The sequence below is a fragment of the Parambassis ranga genome, chromosome 24, assembly GCF_900634625.1.
Source record: "Parambassis ranga chromosome 24, fParRan2.1, whole genome shotgun sequence".
Classification (NCBI taxonomy): Eukaryota; Metazoa; Chordata; class Actinopteri; family Ambassidae; genus Parambassis; species Parambassis ranga.
Genome location: NC_041043.1, coordinates 1,388,441 through 1,407,973, shown reverse-complemented (window position 1 = coordinate 1,407,973; position 19,533 = coordinate 1,388,441). Strand labels below are relative to the sequence as shown.

The 19,533-nt window shown below is 42.5% G+C and overlaps 1 protein-coding gene across 4 annotated transcripts in view; it reads left to right on the top strand.

Moving 5' to 3' along the window:
- Window positions 1-2,063: 2,063 nt before the first annotated feature.
- jag2b (jagged canonical Notch ligand 2b) overlaps window positions 2,064-19,533 on the top strand; it is a 34,931-nt gene continuing 17,461 nt past the window's right edge. For all 4 annotated transcript variants that reach the window (XM_028397375.1, XM_028397374.1, XM_028397373.1 and 1 more), the window contains exons 1-3: window positions 2,064-2,415; window positions 2,897-3,217; window positions 16,250-16,304. In XM_028397375.1, the coding sequence (XP_028253176.1) occupies window positions 2,347-2,415; window positions 2,897-3,217; window positions 16,250-16,304 (445 nt within the window). In that variant the 5' untranslated portion in view covers window positions 2,064-2,346. The remainder of the gene's footprint in view (window positions 2,416-2,896; window positions 3,218-16,249; window positions 16,305-19,533) is intronic.

Here is a 19,533-nt window from a genome sequence, read left to right as displayed (position 1 = left end):
TGTGTGTAGAATACGCACACTTGGACTCACACCGCTCTAAGTGTGATCCAATCTTAAAGCACTCACATGTGCTTGTGACAGCGTGTGAAATGTTCCAGTCAAAGCGTCTGCGATGGCTTACGGTATCTGCAGACTTCTTTGAGGCCTATCTGACTGACTGGCAGTCGCCTGATGAGATGGGAGACGGTGACATGGTGTTGTCACATACACACATACGCTTTGATTGGCAGCTTCTCTCTCATGTTGTCACACAGGAAGTGACTGGGCATGGATAGAAAGTTAAAGTCACTGTATGAAGGCATTATTGTCATTTGTCATTGGAGCATCTCCTTTAATGACCTCAAAACAATCTCTTATCTCACATTAGTGCATCTCCATGACTTTGTATCCTTCTCTCTGTTTATGCAACTGCAGGTAACTGACTCTGGAGCTGCTTGTCTATATAACCAACTACACTGCTTTGTGTTTACTACTTGTAATCATCCATTCGTAATCAGATGTTATCAATTTTCCTACAGGAATTAATAATGTCAATCTTAATCTTATGCACAAACTTCCACTATCAGCAGGTTGGTGCCATCACCCGGCTTTTTAGTGCACATGCTTGCCTGTAAAGCCCTTTGACCCAAAGTTTATTGATTTAGTATAGAAACAGACTTTAATCCAGGATGCACAATGCTGGAACATGGCCTGCTTGAACCTAAACCGCCATATTTACCTAAAGCTAACCGATCGGTTTGAATAATTAGCCTAAAGACAGCAAGAGTCTAATAGTGGACCTGCAGCCTGGGCTCCTTCTGTGGACTTTTGATACATCTTCTATACATCTATACATGTCTCTATGTCTATACAAGATTACACTGATGTGTCATCCAGCAAACATGTGACCACCTGTCCCAGCTGAAGTAGGTTAAAAATGAACCAAATGTGTTCATCCATCATAGTCTGTCACCACAGCACATTGAATTACCATTGATTATATAAGTTCTCCTACAGACATAATGTAATAGGTGAAAATGGCAATATGAGTGGAACAGTATGGACAAGAATCCAATACTGTACATCTCATTTAAATGAATTAATATTTAACAGAATAATATTGTTACGGTCATATCATCATCAATCTTCATTCAGCCTAACATGTATATGTAAACCTTTATAAACAGATAAAACTGCCCTCTACAGCAGTGTAATCATAGAAAGCATGCGTTTCTTTTGAAAAGCTGCTCGCCATTCTGTCAGGAGGTCACCTGACCACGCCGTCATCAGGTATAGCGCAGACTAACCTGGACGTCTGTCAGAAATAACAGTTGTTGTGGTGACTGTGTGCAGGTGGTGCTGCTACATTTGAATGCAGAGTGGAGGGCTCCAGAAAATGTCTGGTGTTTGTACATGGACAGTAGAGGGCGCTCTGCACTGCATAGACGATAAAGTGCTGCGTTATGGGGCAGATTTATTAATTTATGTATTCATTTTTTTAATATAAACATAAGCAGGAGAGTAAAATGGGGATTAAAAACATTGGATTGATCATCATATGTTAAAATAAATAGTATTAGCAGTATGAACTATGGAAAGGTTTTATGAGGAGAGTGAACTGTTTGTCTTCAGATGAAAAGTTTTATGAGCTTAAATGTTGTGGATGATTGCCCCCCCCCCCCCCCCCCCCGTCTAAATATGTCTAATTAAGACTGTCATTAAGCTCATTGCAGCAGAAATAATATGGCTCATTATAATATATGTGCGGTTGCTTTTAATTAAAGTCGAGCCGCGCTTTGTTTTGCAAATGTCAAATGAAGAATAATTTCAAGTTTTTGGGAGGAGGGAGGTGGTGGTGAAGGACGAGGAGGAGGAGGAGGAGGAAGAAGAGAGCTAGAGAGAGAGAGAGGAGGGAGAGGAGGGAGAGGAGTGGGGTTATTACTATTGTCCGCCCCTTAATCCGGTTGGCTCAGAGACTGCCCCGCAGGCCAATTTGTAAGTGGCTTGCGGAGCTGCCAATCAAAAGCAGACATCCTCTCCTCAGGCTGTGGCTCCGGGAAACATCTCAGTTGCTGTGTGGAGAGATTTGACGAAGGGGGGGAACGCTCCTGTACATGGACCCATCATCATCAGCCACTAGCCGAGCTGCAGTCGCATGTAGCCTAATGCCTCGCTGAAATCTTGCTCGCAACACGGCGGACGAAATACGCACGTGAATATTTTTGTTTTATTTATTTATTTTGCTTTTATTTTTTGTTGTTGCATGTCAGCAGAGGAGGAAGTGAGCGCCGGCTCCGCGGCTGTTTTGTCTTTTTTTTCTTATCGTTTCTACCCCCTCCTCATGTCACTCTAATTAAAATCGGAGGCATGTGGAATCGCACCAGGATTAGGAATTGCTTCCCAATAGTGTGCCTGCTGTTGACGTTATGGACAGAGGTAAGGAAGAAGGGCTCGTGCTTCAATCAATGTTATATATAAATATATATATAAATATATATATAAATTAAAATGACCATAGTGGAAAAGTTGGTGGGCGTGGGCAAATGTATTTTTTTTTTGCATCACATTAATCAATTACGTAGCCAGTCAGTTGTGGAGCATGTGATCGTGTCACCATGACAAGATCGAATCGATTGATCCGAGCTCTACATTTTGGGTGAAATCCAGATTATTATTTATCATTTTATTGTGGGGATGAGGGAATTATAGGCCTGAAAGGAACAAGTTGTAAGTTGCGTTGCATCAATCTGCTGCTGCTGATTGCCAAAAAAACACAGCATGCAAACTGTTCACGTGCTCCAACACATTATTTAGGCACTGATAATAAAAATCTGTTTGGTCCATCTTTACGCACCGCTCCGGTCTCTTTACGCGGGGATATATTTAATATGTATGTATTGGATCGTGTCGTCTCCAGGTGTCCCAGTCAACCGGTTATTTCGAGCTGCAGCTCATCTCCGTGGAGAACGTAAACGGGGAACTGGCGAGCGGGGAGTGCTGCGACGGCTCCAGGAACTCCCAGGACCTGCGCTGCACTCGAGACGAGTGCGACACTCACTTCAAAGTGTGCCTGAAGGAGTACCAGACGGAGGTCACCGCCGGCGGCTCCTGCACCTTCGGAGCAGGATCTACGCAAATTCTCGGTGGAAATATGTTTTCTTTTAAAGGCGCCAAGAATAACCCCAATAAAATGGACGAGGCCGGCAGGATTCTCATCCCCTTCCAGTTCGCCTGGCCGGTGAGTGCGCACAGACACGTGGGGCAACACGTCCCAAAACCCATGTATGAATGGTACTGAAGCACCCCCCCATTCTGCACACATGCAGTTAGAAGGTAGAAGAAGAGCTTGAGTGTCTTTACTTTGTGCACTTTAAAGGATGATCACATCTAGAGCACCTTTTTAAAATGATGCTTCAGGTTTAGGGGTCCTAGCAGAGGACATGGAGCTGCTGTCTTTATGAGAACACACACACACACACACACACACACACACACACACACACACACACACACACACACACACACACACACACACACGAGGGCTAAACGTCTGCGTGCTTCGCCAGGATCCGGTTGCAGTTTCAACAGTGTTTTTCAACAGTGTCATCCTGGGTCATCTTTTAAAGTTGCCCCTGATCCATGAGTATTTGGCTTTGTTCCAGTCCAGCGGCCTGCACCTGCCAAAGCCGTGATGGGGTGATTAGACAGGGGGAAGTTCTTTGATATGTAGATCCTGCTGGGGAGGGAGAGGGAGGGAGGTTGGGAGGGTGGGGAGGACTGTTACTTCCCGTATGGAGGCTTTTCACTGAAACGTTTTGCTGATTCATAAAGGTGTTGTGTGTCCGTCCATCACCAAAATGACTGTAGCTCAATGTAGCTCCAGTTACAGTACACATACTGTATTCTGTTATTCTAAGTACAGTGTGTGATGTGTCGTTGATGGTGCATCAGATTAACTGGATTGTTACGTACACGGATGCTGAGAATTGATTAGCCAGAAACTTTTAGCTGCTTCTTTGATCACAGTGTGGTGGTACAGTACATAAATATTATTTGTGTGTGAGAATCACTATTTTGGCTAGTTTATGGATGTCCCTCATTGAAATGGATGGAATTGGAAGAAATTTCTTAGGTTTCCCAGCAGGGACGTTTTAGTAAGCTCACTTTACTGATGTTTTTGACCTGCAGGGGAATATGACAAAGGTGTGATTCCACCTTAAAGCCCATATATTTAAGTTAGGGTGACTATTTGTTCTGAATATGGACTCTAAGAGGCTTTTATTTGGCTCCTTGACAGACACCTCTAGGCAGAGGTGAAGAGGGTTATTCTTGTGTGTTGTCCTTCTGTTAAGTGCCTCAGCTGATAACGGTGCACTATTCCAGTGCCAGATGTCACAACAAGCTTGTGGGGTCACTGGCTGTGGCGTTGTTGCTCTCCTCACTGAAGAAACAAAGATGCAGTGTACTCTTGGCTGTTGTCTGGCTTACTGCCCATGTTGAGCCCCGCGGAAGCCAGTGAGGGCTAAGACTCCTTTCTTTTCCAACCAGACTTAAGCAATAGTCTGAGAATAAATTTTCTTCTTACAAAGTCTGGCTGCTAAAATATGATATCTGAAAAGCTTCAACAATATGTTTTATTTTGTTGCAGAGATAGCTAGAGAAGTTAGCTATCTGCAGACCATACCCTCAGGTAATACCACTTTGTGCCACTAGATGGTGAGTCAATGTGTTGTGTAGTCCGCCCTCAGCTGAACATGACAGGAAGATGTGGTGCTGCTTTTTAGGGCCAGTTCTCCTTCTTCCAGGTATAGTTAGCTAGTTAGTTTTTTTTTTTTTTTCTTTTTTCTTTTTTCTTGGTTAGCTAAGGAGTAGGATAACAATTTAAGCTAAATAGCTAGCTAACAGCATGCTAAGCATCCAGTATTCAATGCCAGTAGAATTCCCTGTTGTAGCAAATAATGGCATGGTCACCATTGTGTCTGTCTTCAACTCTGCATGAGAGGAAGCCAGAAGTAGCGCTGACATTTCCATTTTTGTCAGCTAGCTAGCCAGCTGGATAGCCCTGGAAACAGATATGAACAAACAGGGTGCCGGACCTTCATGTAATACCAGTTTGTTCCACAAGATGGTATCCTGAGCTATGTGGTAATTCCAAACTTTTAGCAATCATGTTGATTGACGCGCGTTTTATGCATTTAAAATAATGAATGAGTAAGTAAGTGTTTGCTTAAAAAAATGCAAAATCAGGGGATTAGAGTTGTACATTTTAACATGCAATTCACATCTATCATTCCTTTGAGTTAGCTGACATAAGTTTGGCATGAATGGCATCTTAACTGTGCATGTGTGAACATGTCTGTCAGTCAAGTTGAAGAGAAATCTCAACTTAATCTAATCTCAATAGTGAAAAAGTGCTAAAGCACACACAGTGTTTCAAACTATTCATCTAACCACTTCTTTAGATACAAACAGCGATTTTCAAATTGACCTTGAAATCTGAGTTTCAAAAATACACTTTGAGCCCTTTGATTTTTTTTTTTTTTTCTTTCTCTACTGGCTTTTTAACCAGTTCTCAAAAAGCACTTTCCAATCCCTAGTGTGGTGTAATGTAGTGTAGTGCAGGCAGGCTGGAACAGCGAATATCATCCTGCGTTTCTGGGAAAGGCTGCTGCTTCTGTGAAGAGACAGGGGCTTCATTGGCTCTCCTCTCATTACAGCACTGTAATGCACTCACTAATAGCTGATCTACTCAGATCACACGATGCTTATCCATCAGCCGGTGTTGGTGCTGCTGCTACCTCAGGGCTTAGCATGCACACAGTTTTTTTTTCTTTGCAGTTTTGAATTGACCGTAAATATTTCATGCTGCTGCTTCTCATTTTATTAAGGTATCAAGACTGTAGCAATCCTGTTCATTGGGTCTGAAGATGATGGAAGCGCCTGTTTTTGTGCTGGCACACATTTAGTCCATCTGTGCCTCAGGCTTTTAAAAAGTGGTCCACAGTAGCAATGGCATCATCATTTCTGGTGAAATATTTGACAACTGAGCTCCTTTATCATCTCTAGGGTAGTGGAAAGGGGTCTGAGGGATCAATTCAGGTGAACAGGGCCACTGTTGGATGACAGTGGATGACAGCTGCCATCACTGCATTACACTCCTGGTCTGGATGGTTGTCCTGGTGGAAGGTCCCGCCTCTGAATCTAGTCTCAATGGCATCAGGCAGTCATGGAATAAGGCAGCTTGCCTGTTACACCCTCTGAGAGTGGTATCATTCTCCTCATCAGAAGCTTAAAGAAGTGACATTCTGGTATAATAAGTTATTGTGCGCCTACTGTCTGTAGGCTCTGTAGATTGGACGTCAAACATTAACACAGGCAGCAGGCAGCTGACCGAGTAGAGTCCTCATTTGGCTGGTTTGATTGAGTTTCCACTATGCTGGCCCCTGCTGCATGTGCACTTCAGGAGAGAGAGATCACGTCTTACTTCCATTTGATCACTAATGAAATTGCCGGTGGAATTTCTTTCTGCCTCTCCATCTGTCCCTCCCCACCCTCCAGCTACAACATCAGCCGGACGTCCGTTTGATGTGAGCCTGCCTGTAACTGTATCTGGACTTGGATATGGATCAGACCTCTGTTCTCACTTCGTTAGTAACTGGATGCATGTTGTTTGGTGAAACTACAGTTGATTTACAAAAACCTCATAAAGAAGCTTCATTGATATTGTCATTTCATTCACTGTGTGTGTGTGTGTTCCAGATTGGTTTGTATGGTCTGCTGCTCATGCAGTCACTTGGTGTGTAGTAAGTCTCACGTGGCTGATCATCCCTGCAGCACAGACAGCCTCATTCACATATAAAGGACATGTTAATCTGCAAAGACCTGCGAAACACTGTTTTCCTGGAGCAAATTCAAATAATTTAATAATTAATAAAAAATAATTAATTTGAATGGTTTTGGCTTGTTCCCCTCACCACGTGTACGTCAGATGTTCACAGGACCACAGTTAAACTTCTGTCAAGCTTTTTCGGATGTCTTTGGGATAAAGATGGTTTAGTTTGAGATTCCGTGTCTCCTTGAGGTGTATATCCATACAGCTTTCTTAAACCAATCCAGGAATCGGTGTCATCACCCATTGGGTTCCTGGCTGTAGCCATTTGAGCAGTGTCCGAGTCGACAAAACTCTAGGTTAAGTCAAATATGGGAGAAAATTTAGACAAGGCCATGCTAAGCCTTAATGTAAGAAAGGATTCTTTGTAGCAGGCTGTAAACATGTTAACATTACATTACACATTTTAATGAGATCTGTGGGGATTTGCTTGTTTTTGGAGACGGCCTCATGTGGCTACTTAAGGAACTGCAGGTTTGTCACTTCCTGGATGTTGGGTCACATTGGACAAAATCTTTCCAAGTGGGGCTGTTTTTATTGATGTGCACTCGTAACTTTTGAGGCTTGACTGAATTTTGGAATTTTCCATAAGTTGTCTCTTGGTGTCTTGTGTTTTGTTGTTTCTGGTTATCTTCCATACTATCGCTTCCACTTTTTTTTCTGATGAGGAAACAAGAACTGGGCTTTGTGTGAGGGGATAAAATATAAAATAAATCAGGTCTGGGACTGTGTGTCTTTCCTCCTACACCTGAGACTGCAGCTAGTTATATTTTGGGTACACACACATACTCTGAGCCAAAGGCTAATGCAGGCTGCCATGGTTAGCCACACCTGATACGGAGGCAGAGCTGTTGCTAGGAGACCGCTGCATAGGCCTCTAGTAAACAATTATCCTTCCCGTCTCTGTGGCCCCCCCCCCCCATCCATCCTCTCCTAGTCCCAGGGCTGGTGCGTGAAAAGCCACTCAAAAGAGTCTCACCTGTGACTCAGCTCAGCTCTGTATTGATTATGCAATTAGCCTGTCAGGCTCAACTCCCAAGGTGAAATGACAGCCCTATCTGAGTGCTCTTTTTTTCTTGAAGAGGCGCTGAGGGTCTGATGTTTGCATATGAAGGTTGAAACCTCGCACACAGGGTTTGCTCTACGCTATGAGTCCATTCAGAAAATACATTTGTGACAAGGCAGTAAGATATTTATCATTTAAACCCCCTTACTTCAGGCTACATCTAAGAACTGACTATGCAGTCTGCAGCCATAAAGATACTTTATCTCGAATGGTAATTTGTGGTATTATTCATATAATTAATATATACAAAAGTGGGTTGATTGATCTCCTAACTGAGCCTCTCTTCTCACTCTTTCAGGTGCTACCCTTGTAGCTACATTGATAGATTTAATCTCTGAAGTTGCTCTTCCTAATTTATGACGATATTTGTATAGTTTCCTTTGTTTGTTTACTGTTTAAGTCGTAGCATCTCAATGCCTGAAAATAACATCATCATCATTGTGTGTGGACATAAATTTATAGCCTGGCACAGACTAGATCAGAAACATTTTGGCATCTTCTATCCCCTGACACTGTGATTTATGTACATACAGGATTCTTTGCTCAAAGTATCAGTCATAGTATGTAAAGTAATTACAAGTAACCTCACAAATTTAATAGAACAGCTGCCCCCACAACTTCAAGCTGCTAATGTAATCATCACTGCACACATGCCTCACACTGTCTGGCTTGTAGGTCTCATACACTAAATCTTAGCAGATATGTGTTGTTGAGTTGCCCTCGCACAAAGACGCAGTGTGGTGTTGACTGTGTGATCTGGAAAGCTGCCCTGTGGAATCCCATGTGTACCGGACTCTGTCATTACCATCTGACTGGTTGCATTCTCAATATTAAGCGGGTCTGTGTTGATGTCAGGGGGAGCAGGGAGAAGGGATTTCCTCCGAGAACGCTTTGTTTTGTTCATACTGTGATTTAACACACAAGGTACAACCTGTACAAGTGGGAAATGACAGGTTCTCTTATTATTTCAAGGCTGTGTTCTTACTCCGTGCCTGACAGACATTTAATAAATCATTGGTTGGGTCAATAAATTGGCTGTTCTGTTTACTAGTTTCAATTAAATCCTGTCTTTATTTTTTTTTTTTTTATTTATTTTGACGTCCTGTGCTGGCTGATCCAGTGTCTTTTTATGACTAAATTTGGACAGATATGTCTGAGCCAAAATGCACCAGTGTCCCACTTGCACTGTCCTCCTTACCTAGATAACTAACTGGCAGCCCCAACTAAAGCTGTGCCTCCATTCAGAGGCTGCAACCTTTTGAAGGACGTTGCCTTTGACGACATGGCCTTAGTCCAACTCATTTTGAAAATACACTCGTTATTCTTGGGCAGGTTGATGTCTTAGCGTTAACCCATTGAGAGTAAAAACTATGGACAGAGCTTCCGTGACATCACCCGTTTGATTCTGAAAAGCCGTTTTGAGGCTCGGTGGGAGGCTCTGGGACGCTCCGACCACCGCCATGTTGGCAGTAACACACTCTGCCAAAACTCCAAAAACGGATAAAGAGGGGGAGCAAAAGCAAAGTTTAGAAGGTCAGGTGATCATGGAAGCAAGGAACCTGCCTGTCACTCAAATGGGCAACGCCCATAATTATGTGTAATTGTAGGTCAAAAATATAAAATGAGTGAGTGAATTCACCCCCTTCACCCACTTCTGGAGCCAGCCCCCAGTGGTTGTGGCGTGAACTACAAGTTTTGACACTTCTGCATGGGCTTCTAGTCTGAGCCCTGGGGGTTGCTGCTTGGGTTAACTACAGTGTAAACTCTATGTAAATGACCTACAAATAGGTGTATGACTTGAATGTGAATGTGTAAACCACCATTCAAATTAGTAAGGGCTGTTTCCTGCACGACTGCAGCTTTTATAAATTGCTGCCATTTTCATAATAAATATGAGACGGAACAGAATTTTTTTTGTTATGAAATATTGTAGCTTTGGTTGTATACAGATATTGGTCCCAGTATTGAGTAGTATCAATAAACAAAAGATCATCAGTGGATTTAGATGGCTGTAAGTCTCTTGTCTGTTTACTTGAATGTTGCCAGTGTGACTAGCGAGAAATCTGCCAGATTTTCTAACAGCTGTACAGTAGTGGGTTTTTGTGTCATACTTCCGTGGTCTCTGTGTTTGATTACACTCCTACAAACATGCATGTTGCTGCGGCCCCCCTGCCTGTTGTTAAATGAATGGTGTGCAGGTGCTCAAGGCTCCTTGTGGGGGTAATTAAAGTCATGTCATTACACGGGCAGTTAAATTGTCACTGTACTGTTGAACCTGTTTGAAATGATAATGGAGCTCTGCTGGAGGCGGTGCTGTATTGCTCTCCAGTCAGGCGCCCTGTTGCTTTGGATCAGGAATCAGCCTGTTAATGTTTCTGAAGCATGCTTATTGCCATAGTAGCTGTTTGACTTCTAAAGGCAAATTAACGCCAGAGGATGTCATTAATAAATATCCAGAATATTTCAATTTTTAACCTGCTACTTCAGAAATGTTTCTTGGTATATGATGAAAAGACCTGAGTATAAAAGTTGTTTTTGTGCCAGAATTTTAAGAACATCAGGTTTTCCTTTTTATTTTCCCCACATAATGTGAAAAGTGTTTCTGCTTTGATTGTAATCTGGCTGATGTCTACGCTGAACTCATTTAGCCTCTCTATGCAAATGTGCGTGTGTTGGTGTTTGTTTTACGTGTTGCATAGTCTTGGATCATGCTGGTTAATTAGCAACGGGAGGGGAGGGGTTTGTTGTATTGGAAGTGCATGGGTAATGACCCTGTTGGCATAGTAGCAGCATGCTCAATGGGCCGTGTGTGTGTGCGCACAGCCGGTGTACACCAGCCAGCCAAATGCCTTGCCTTCAGTGCGACATCTCTTGGCACACGAGCCTTGGCAAGGAACTTGCATGCAGGACTCGAAGCCCTCCACCTCGCTCTCTCTCTCTACCCGGAGAGATGCGACTGTGTGTTATCTGCTGTCTCAACCACACAGGAAGAAATTAATATGTCTGCTGGAGTTATTAAAAAAAAAACAAGCTGCTTCTCATCTCATGTAAAAATCAGTCAATCACAAGTGGGATTGTTGAAGCTATCAAACATGCTTACAGTGACTGCTGTTTGTTGCTAATGTGTTAGGGAAGGATGTTAGCATACTGACCCATAATCACAGTTTGGTCAATGAGCTTTGACATTTTGCTGTCATTTGCCAAGCAAAAATGTTTTAATTTTAACAGTTTCTGGCTCTTAAAATAGCAGATTTTAATGACATATCATTATGTATTTGAAATGAAGATCTACAAAAAACTATTTTATATACTTTTGACGTACTTGTTAAAATAAAGTAGTCAACACTTTTGGATGAATAGGGTTCCAGCTTTCAGATGGAAGTCCAGAGACTTTATTCAGTAGAAATAGGTCAAATTTATCTAATAAATGATTGTGTATTATGACAATTTAGGCACCTTTTCTTATAGATTGGAATTGACTAAATAATTATCATAATATTCATAATAATCGTGAATCAGGGCCCTGGGTCAATAAGCTGCCCGAAAATAACAAGACAGTGAATCTGAGAAATAAAATCTTCTATTCTGATATTTATTAATGATCCCCGAGTGTCCAATTCTGCCCGGATTCTTGGGACAAGCAAAGAACATCTTGGATGTCAGGACCTCCTCCGCCTGCCAACATCATCTCCACATATGCAAGGATTTTTCCACCGGTGGTCTTTGATCCTTGCCTCTGAACAGATTGAGTGAGGAGTGAGACCAGGGGAGATTTTTTCATTTGAGTGTGGCAGAAGTGGTTCTACCTTATCTGTTATTACCCTTGAGAGTGTGTGGAAATCTCTGAGGTTGTGCTTACAGGAGGCATTAATGACCTGCAGTATCATTAGGAGACAACAAAGGGCCTGTATTTTTATATCGCACTGAGGTGGCTTTCAACACTGCCTTTTACTGCTGATACAGCACTGCTGATATTAATCCTTTTTCTCTAACAGCTTCTCCAAGATCAATGTCAGCAGATGATACTGGAAGCTTCACATTCTGATGTACCCACCCTTACCTTACCATTCAGCTCAATGCCCTTGCTGGAATAGTTTAAACTCAGCTTTAGTAAAACCAAAAGCTGGGATTGACATCACAGATTAATGAAGATTACATGCAGCAATTACTGGCCATGGGATGATTCGTGATGACCTCACGTCCCATCAGAAGGCAATAAATCAGGAGATGTCAGTGGAAGTCCTAGCGAAGAAGCTGGGAACATGGAGGTGGTTGTTCAGAGCACCTCGAAGTGACATGGGAAACTGAAATAGCTCAAGGTCACAGGCAGTGGTTTTGGAAGGAGTGTTGGTCTGTTTATTTAATGAAAACAGAGAATACTTCTCAACACTCCTTCAAACACTTGAAATCCCAACTTTTCCCAAGAGACAGATTCAAGTCAATCAATCAAAGAGCGCAGACACACCCCAGCCCTGCACTGATACTGAATTGTTTGCAGACTTGGATCTAGCATGGGATTACACACCAGGCCTGGATCTCACATTCTTAGTATTCTTCGAATGCAAACATGCACATCGCCCCACATGCAGAGGGCTGACCCCTCTTTTGAAAAAGAAGTGTGCAGATCCCATGCTTACTGACCCCAACCTGCCCAGGCTTCCACTTCCCACTGTCACCTTTCTTTGTTCCCGGTCCCTTTTTTTTGTATTTCCACAGCCACTTTTCACTCACTCACACACCCTTCATCTGGCGTGGGAACCTACACCTGTGGCTTTCCCCATACATCACTGCACCACCTCTGTCTTCACAATGATCAGGCAGTTGTGCTGAATTTTAAACGACTGCCTGAATTAATTAAAAGAAAGATGAGTTATTGCATCAAGCAAACGCAGATGTGTGACACATAAACATCCATGCCCCCCTTCTTGACTTGAAAACTAGGATTTCTCCAAGTAAATCCTCTAATCCATTAGGGGAAGGGCTGGGTAGGGTTTTGGAGAGGTGATTGACAGAGGATTCTTCGTGTTCTCAGACAAAGTATTTCACACTGTCAGATGTACATGATTTGGTTTTGGGCTGAGAAAAAGGCCAGGTTCAGATAGCACAGATTGGGGGCCTGGGCTTGTTTTGACTCCAGCAGTGTGACCGTCCCACTCCAGCTCAGTAGCACACATGCTGACACTAATTGTCCTCGTGCTGACCTGTCTCTTCATGGACAATGGTTTTGATTGGAATGGCGGTGAGTTACGGTGTTGGGACAAGGGTCTTTGTTCAGTAGCCTTTCCCCCTTCCCTCCCCCACTCCTCCCCTTTATCCCCCTGCCCATCCATCTATCTTGTTCCAACCATTTGGGCAGCTGTCACTTAATCCAGCTAATCACAGACTGGGATGGTCTATGGGAAACCAGACTAGACCCTGGCTTTGCTCATCGTCTCATACACTGACTCAGGGGACTATGTACACCATCATTTACAACATGGAGGCATGCAAGCAGGCCGGTATTTTCGTTACACCCTAAAAGGTGCATGTCCAAATGTCCACCTGTTCTTTCTTCGATGCTGCCTCATGAGGACGTGTTACGAAATCAACATGCCTTATGTGAAGATTTCCACTCGGTGTTACTCCTGGTTCCTCTTTTATGCATTGGCACATACCCACTCACATGCTCAGACTGCGGCAGCCAGCCCACCCTTTTGTGGTGGGGGGTGGGGGATGGGTGGAAAGGTCAGAAGCCGAGCTACATGTCATGGGATGATCCACGTTCATGTCAAATAATCCATCTTTGAGGCTGCATCTGTTATGCGTCTGCAGTTGGACGGGTTGGTAGTGCTTCCGGGAACAGCAGCATCGCCTGTAAACGCCAAAATACCCCTGAACACCTCTCTGCTTTACCTCCACCTGTCCAGCTCTTCCACCCTCAGCCTCATTTTGGTCTCTCATGCCTTACCTGTGCTTATAGTACTCTACTACACCTGAGCTCTTTAGCTCGACCCCTATTCCCATCGTCATCCATCCCCTTCTCCTGTCACCCACGGACTTCCACAATAACACTCCCCTCCCCTTCCTCCCACCACCACCCACAGCCAGACAAGCCTACTTAATCCCACAGCCCAGCAGCAACCAGCCTACCAGCTTGTTGGTCCCCCAGATCAACAACCCAGCCTGACACACACAGTTTGTAACAATCCTAACTCTGCGATTTCTTTTCTCCACTTTATTCACACCACCACAAATTCCCCCCCAACTACACCGCCCCCTCCCCACAGACCTAAGACCTGCCAATGATATTACACTAGAGGTCACGGCAGTCACAATGTGGCTACTACAACTGTCACTGCTGGTGACGTAATGAGTGCTATTTAGGTCAGCTGGTTGCCTAGCAGTGTGCCCTGCTGCACACCAGCTAGATTACTCCTGTGATGCTGGTTAGCTTGGTTGGTTTCCATCTGTGCATTCATGTTTACTCATATGAGGGTCAGGATTTTGTGCATTTTAACATGTCAGTTGCAGTCAGTGTCAGTTAAAATCATCAAAAATAGCACACAGTCAGTTGGCGATTGAGAAAATCCACTGAAAAGCTTCTCATGTGGCTGTTTGCTGCTTTTGCCTGTCACATTTGCAATACATATTACTGCCACCTTGGAATCATTGTCAGAGTAATCTGGAAATTAATCAATGAGGAATAATAATAATGATTAACTTGATTTTTAAAATCACAGTATAAGAGGGTCATTTCTAAAGCAAAACAAAAAAGCAGCATTTAAATAAGTTTGCATGTGTATCTGCTAATCTGTCATGGGGCAATCATTTTAGCCATTTATGAGTACTACTACTACTGCTCAACTGTAAAGCATAACTTGGTGTGAAACAAGATAATCCCCTTAGCTGCTGATTTGCCTCACTGTCTAACAAACAAGGACAAAGCCTGTTCACCTTGCGCAGCTAATTTTGGCAAAGTGATCTTCTTAATGGCCATCATACTACCGAGGCAGAAGACCACCTGGTTTTCCTCATGTTTTTGTTCATTAATACTGAGAAGCTGCGATTGGTTTAAATAATAGTAAAAAAAACACTAAGGAAGGTTTTAATGCTTGAATTTAAATGCAGCTGAGCACACTAATCTTCTGTAGCCTAACACAGCTTCTTGTCAGGTAAATACCGTTACAACACAAGATTAACCAGATGCTAACATTACTGCTACCTTTCTCTGTAAGAGAGTTACATGCTTTCTGTAATGCTAAGCTAAGCTTACCACCTCTGGGTTCTAGCTTCGTATTTTTACTATACATACACGAGAATTGTTTTCATTCTCACTCTTGGCAAGAATACAGCCTGATATTATACTTCTCAAACCAGATTTTAACAACAAATAAGAGTCTTGTCTTTTAATAGTTCTACTGATTTATTTATTTAAAATTTGGGCTCACAGTGGTCAATGGCTAACGTCACTGTGACAATAGAAAATGTGTTTTTTGGCCAACTTGTCAACACAGCCTTTCTCTGTTTGGTGCCTAATTTGAAGAATTCCCATATGTCCACTGAACAGATTACAAATTTGTGATCAGACATCATTGGCGACCCTTTGGTTGGCAGCTTGGGGTAGGCATGATGCCTGATTAGCATAGCAAATTTGAGAAATTTGGTTATAGACATACATTTTTTTGTATCCTAGCTGCAAAGCTTTAGTCACAATCCCACATACATGCAGGTTGTGCTTCCTCAGCCAGAGGAAAGTCAATACATCCCTGGCTGTTTGATGTATTACTCTCCTCCACACCTAAGCCCTGCTGCTCCTCCTCCTGGCTGCTTCCCACAGTCGTACTAACTGTATCATTGGGTTTCATTGGCAGCGTAACTCAAGCACAGCTCCGGCTGACGGGGGCCAAGTTGAATATGAGACTCTGTAGTAGCAGTAAAATCGATTTCTGTATCATTTGTGTGTTTGCTGTTGTTTGTGTCAGGATACGTCTATAGACGTCTTCATTATTGTGTCTATAGAACACATGGTGAAGTTTTGTTTAATGTTCCGTTTTTGTAGCCAAGAGGAAAAGACCATGATGTATCATCATTACGAATACCTACCCTCCATTCACCCTGTAAACAAAGCGAGATATCTTTACTGGAAAAGTATTGATTCCTGAAAAGGGCGATTGTGTTTCCTCCTGTTGTTGGCAGCATTACCTTGGAGCAGCGTACAGACACAGCTGTTGCCTATGGCTCAGGTCTACCTGTGAAGAAATAAACAGCAGAATGATGTTATTCTTCTTGATCTAAATGTTGCCCGACTGATTTTTTTTTTCTTCTTTTTCCTGCAGCGGACATACTCGTTGATCGTAGAAGCTTGGGACTGGGACAACAACACAAGAAGTCGTAAGTCAAAACTTCACATGCATCTTAACCTTATAGCTAAAAAGTGTGTGGCACACTACAAAGAAAATTAGGTGACTTCTTATTGCCCTTGTATGTTGGCAATGTTGTGTGATGAGAATTGTAATGAGAAGAACTTGTATGCTACTGCCGAAATCCATGTAAACAAAAGATATATTCCGTAAGACTATGTATCACACTAAACATTAAATGTAATACATCTACAGTGTTCTCAAAGTATGGATCTGAACATTCCGTCATATGTTGAATTTTACACGGCTTATAATCCTTTTTAGCATGAGGGAAATTTGTTAGCTAGGATATTTGCAATTTTGCAATTTTTGTAGTAAATGTTTGTCAGGTTTCTTGTTTGTGTCAAATTGTGTCAAATATTAGGCAGAATTTGACCTCACCTTAACTTTCATTAGAATCAATAGGCACACAATTTGCTCCTAGCCTTTAGATGGTTTCTGAACAATCTCTTTTCCTGAGTATCTTGACTCATTGCTTAACACTAACTTAACAGTACCCTGTTTAATGCAGATGAAATGCTAGCTACATCAAATATAGTCTTGGGGAGCATCTGAGTCATCCACACACCTGAGACTGATCTGGCCAGGGAAAGGCAGTTTTGCCATCAGTACTTAAAAGTTAAAAAAAACTCATAATGACATAGACTGATCTTAAACTTGGCATTTTGCTGTTTCAGTTGCTTGATTTTGCAGGGCTGACATATAGTGTATTGATACTGTACAGCTCCCTCAGTTCTGACCAGCTGTATCCTGTTTTCCTTTGCTAATGTCCACTGGGTGGGCTCCTGTACAACCCCCTTTTTCCCGTCCAGTCTGGAGGAAGAGGACTCATTGAGGACACAAATGTCTGAATGTCTGCTTTGAGCGGTGGATGCAGTGGCATTTTTCAAGAATCTCTAGCGTTCTGTACATGCTTGAATTGCTATAGTAGACTATACTGTCCTCTTTGTGTCTAGTTGGGCGATTTATTTGTATGAAGTCATGACATCCTGTTTTGTCCATAACATCAAACGCACTTCCACTCGTGGAAGCAGACAATGGAGAAGAAATAGATTTTGACATCATCACTCTTTGATTAGACTGTGCTGTGTAGTCTCCTGTTTCTGCAGTGATTGTATACATTTAGAGTAATTGGTTCTGATGTGAGTCCTAAATGTTGATTTCCTGCCAGCTACTTGCGCTTTCGTCCAAGCCAAGTCACTCTAAAGAGGCTCAGGACAAATAACATATCACTCTGTTTTTCATTGTGAGTTAATTCAGGTTTGATATTATTCTGAATTATCGTTTTAATGCCTGCCATTTGGTCACAGACATCAGCTGACTTCAACCTTAATGTCATGGGTTCAACAGACACAAACGTCTGGAACAAATGCTCCTTTCAACCTCTGTGGAAGATCACAAGGGAGTCTGTCCATGGTAGCAAGCTTGTGTTTGGTCACAGTGAGTTGCTGCAGCTTTTGCCTGGCAGGTGGGTCAGGCAGGTCACACTCATTATGGAAATTCTTATTGTTTTTATAGTTAAAAAATGTCATGCCACTGGCTTATTGTTACTAATGGGTTGGTTTTGTTTGATCTACTGATTGTACAGTGGACTCTCTACAGCCCTCATGTCACAGAGCTTCTTCAGGATACTCATACTCTGTTCAGCTTTCATCATTATAATAATATAAAGTAAATATAATAAGTCAAAAAGCTGTATAAAGTCGAGTGTACTGTATGAAATGCATGACATGCTTGATGTGTGACATATTAGGATGAACTTTTCTGGCCTGAGTCAGCACCATCAGGCTGCTGTCTGGTCCTACGTAAGAGTACACCAGTGTGTGGGTCTGTCAGTGAGATTCCTCTCCTCCAGCATCATGTCCTCCTCTCTCCCCTTCCCCCTGTGTCCTCAGGAAAGGCAGCCGGCTGTTTTCCTTGTGTTTGTCGAGCAGGAAGTGGAGTGGACTGTCGGCCGGGTTCAATGTTTAGACACTTAGTAGCAAAGACCGGCTTGGGCCCAGAGCCCATTGTTCTCTATCTGGCAACTGCCGGGGGTTATTTCTGTTATTGTTGCTTAATTCTGTCTGACATTGTGTCAGTCCCCAGCAGAGGAAGGTGTGTGTATATATTTGTGTGTGTGTCCCTGCTTCAAATGTGCATGGAGCATTGAGTCCATAGCCATGGAGAAAAGGAAATTGCAGACCCCCTTTATTTCCACAGAGGTTGTTTTCTAGTTTCAATCCCACTGTGAAAAAGATTGCTTTTTTTTCTGCAGGCGAGCCCCACAGAGGCAAACAGTGTTTAATGTGAGCGTTTGCATGCTAGAGGCTAAATGGTAGTAATGAAAGCTCTCTGCTATCACCAGAAAATGGACCAATCTGCAGACAATGAATTTCAATTGCATACTTAAAATTCAGCGCGTACTTTACACACACGCAAAGTGATATCAAAGCGTCTGTACACTGAATAAGAATCAGTGCTTTTTCCTGTCAGTGACTTTACAAGAAAATGAGTCTTCTTCTACTTTTTTTGAGTTTTTTTCAAAGCAGTTACTGCTTGGGTTATATTTTAGTGTTTGTTATTTTAATCCTTTAGTTGATATGGTGTTAGAAAATGTGTGCTTATTGTGTAGCTTTATTCTTAGTCATGTTTTGGTAACCTGATCTCATAACATCCAATCTTCACTGTGTGCTTTGGTCTCCCCCACCTGCTTGTGGAAATATCTGCCTCTTTACCTGCTTAATGGTCTGCTCTGTTTAGAGTGTTTTCCTGATATGTGGTGAGCAGATATAAGACAAAGCTTTTCAGAGACAACAGTTACCTGCTGTGGTTGTAAATGTTGCTGTAGGAACAGTGAGAGTCCATCAAAAGGGTGACATTTTGGACCACATAACAATGACCATCAACCCACTCTAAAGTGAAGGGAAGGATCTACAGGTTCACAGGAACTTCAGATCAGTTTATTGGAAAAAAATGCACATTATAGCCAATTAAAAAAAACTATTTTGTTATCTCTGTCTGCAGAAAAAACTAAATATTTTTTTTCATTGAAAAATGTATAGAAGACAAATGGCCTGTTGAAGAGTACAAGGTCAGAAAAAAAACAGGCATGGGACGGTTCAGGAAAAAAATCTGAACTGTACATGTGTCTCGATTCAGGACGTATGTTCGGTTCAAGACATGCGCAGCAAGTAATGCAGGGAGGCATTTTTTCCCAC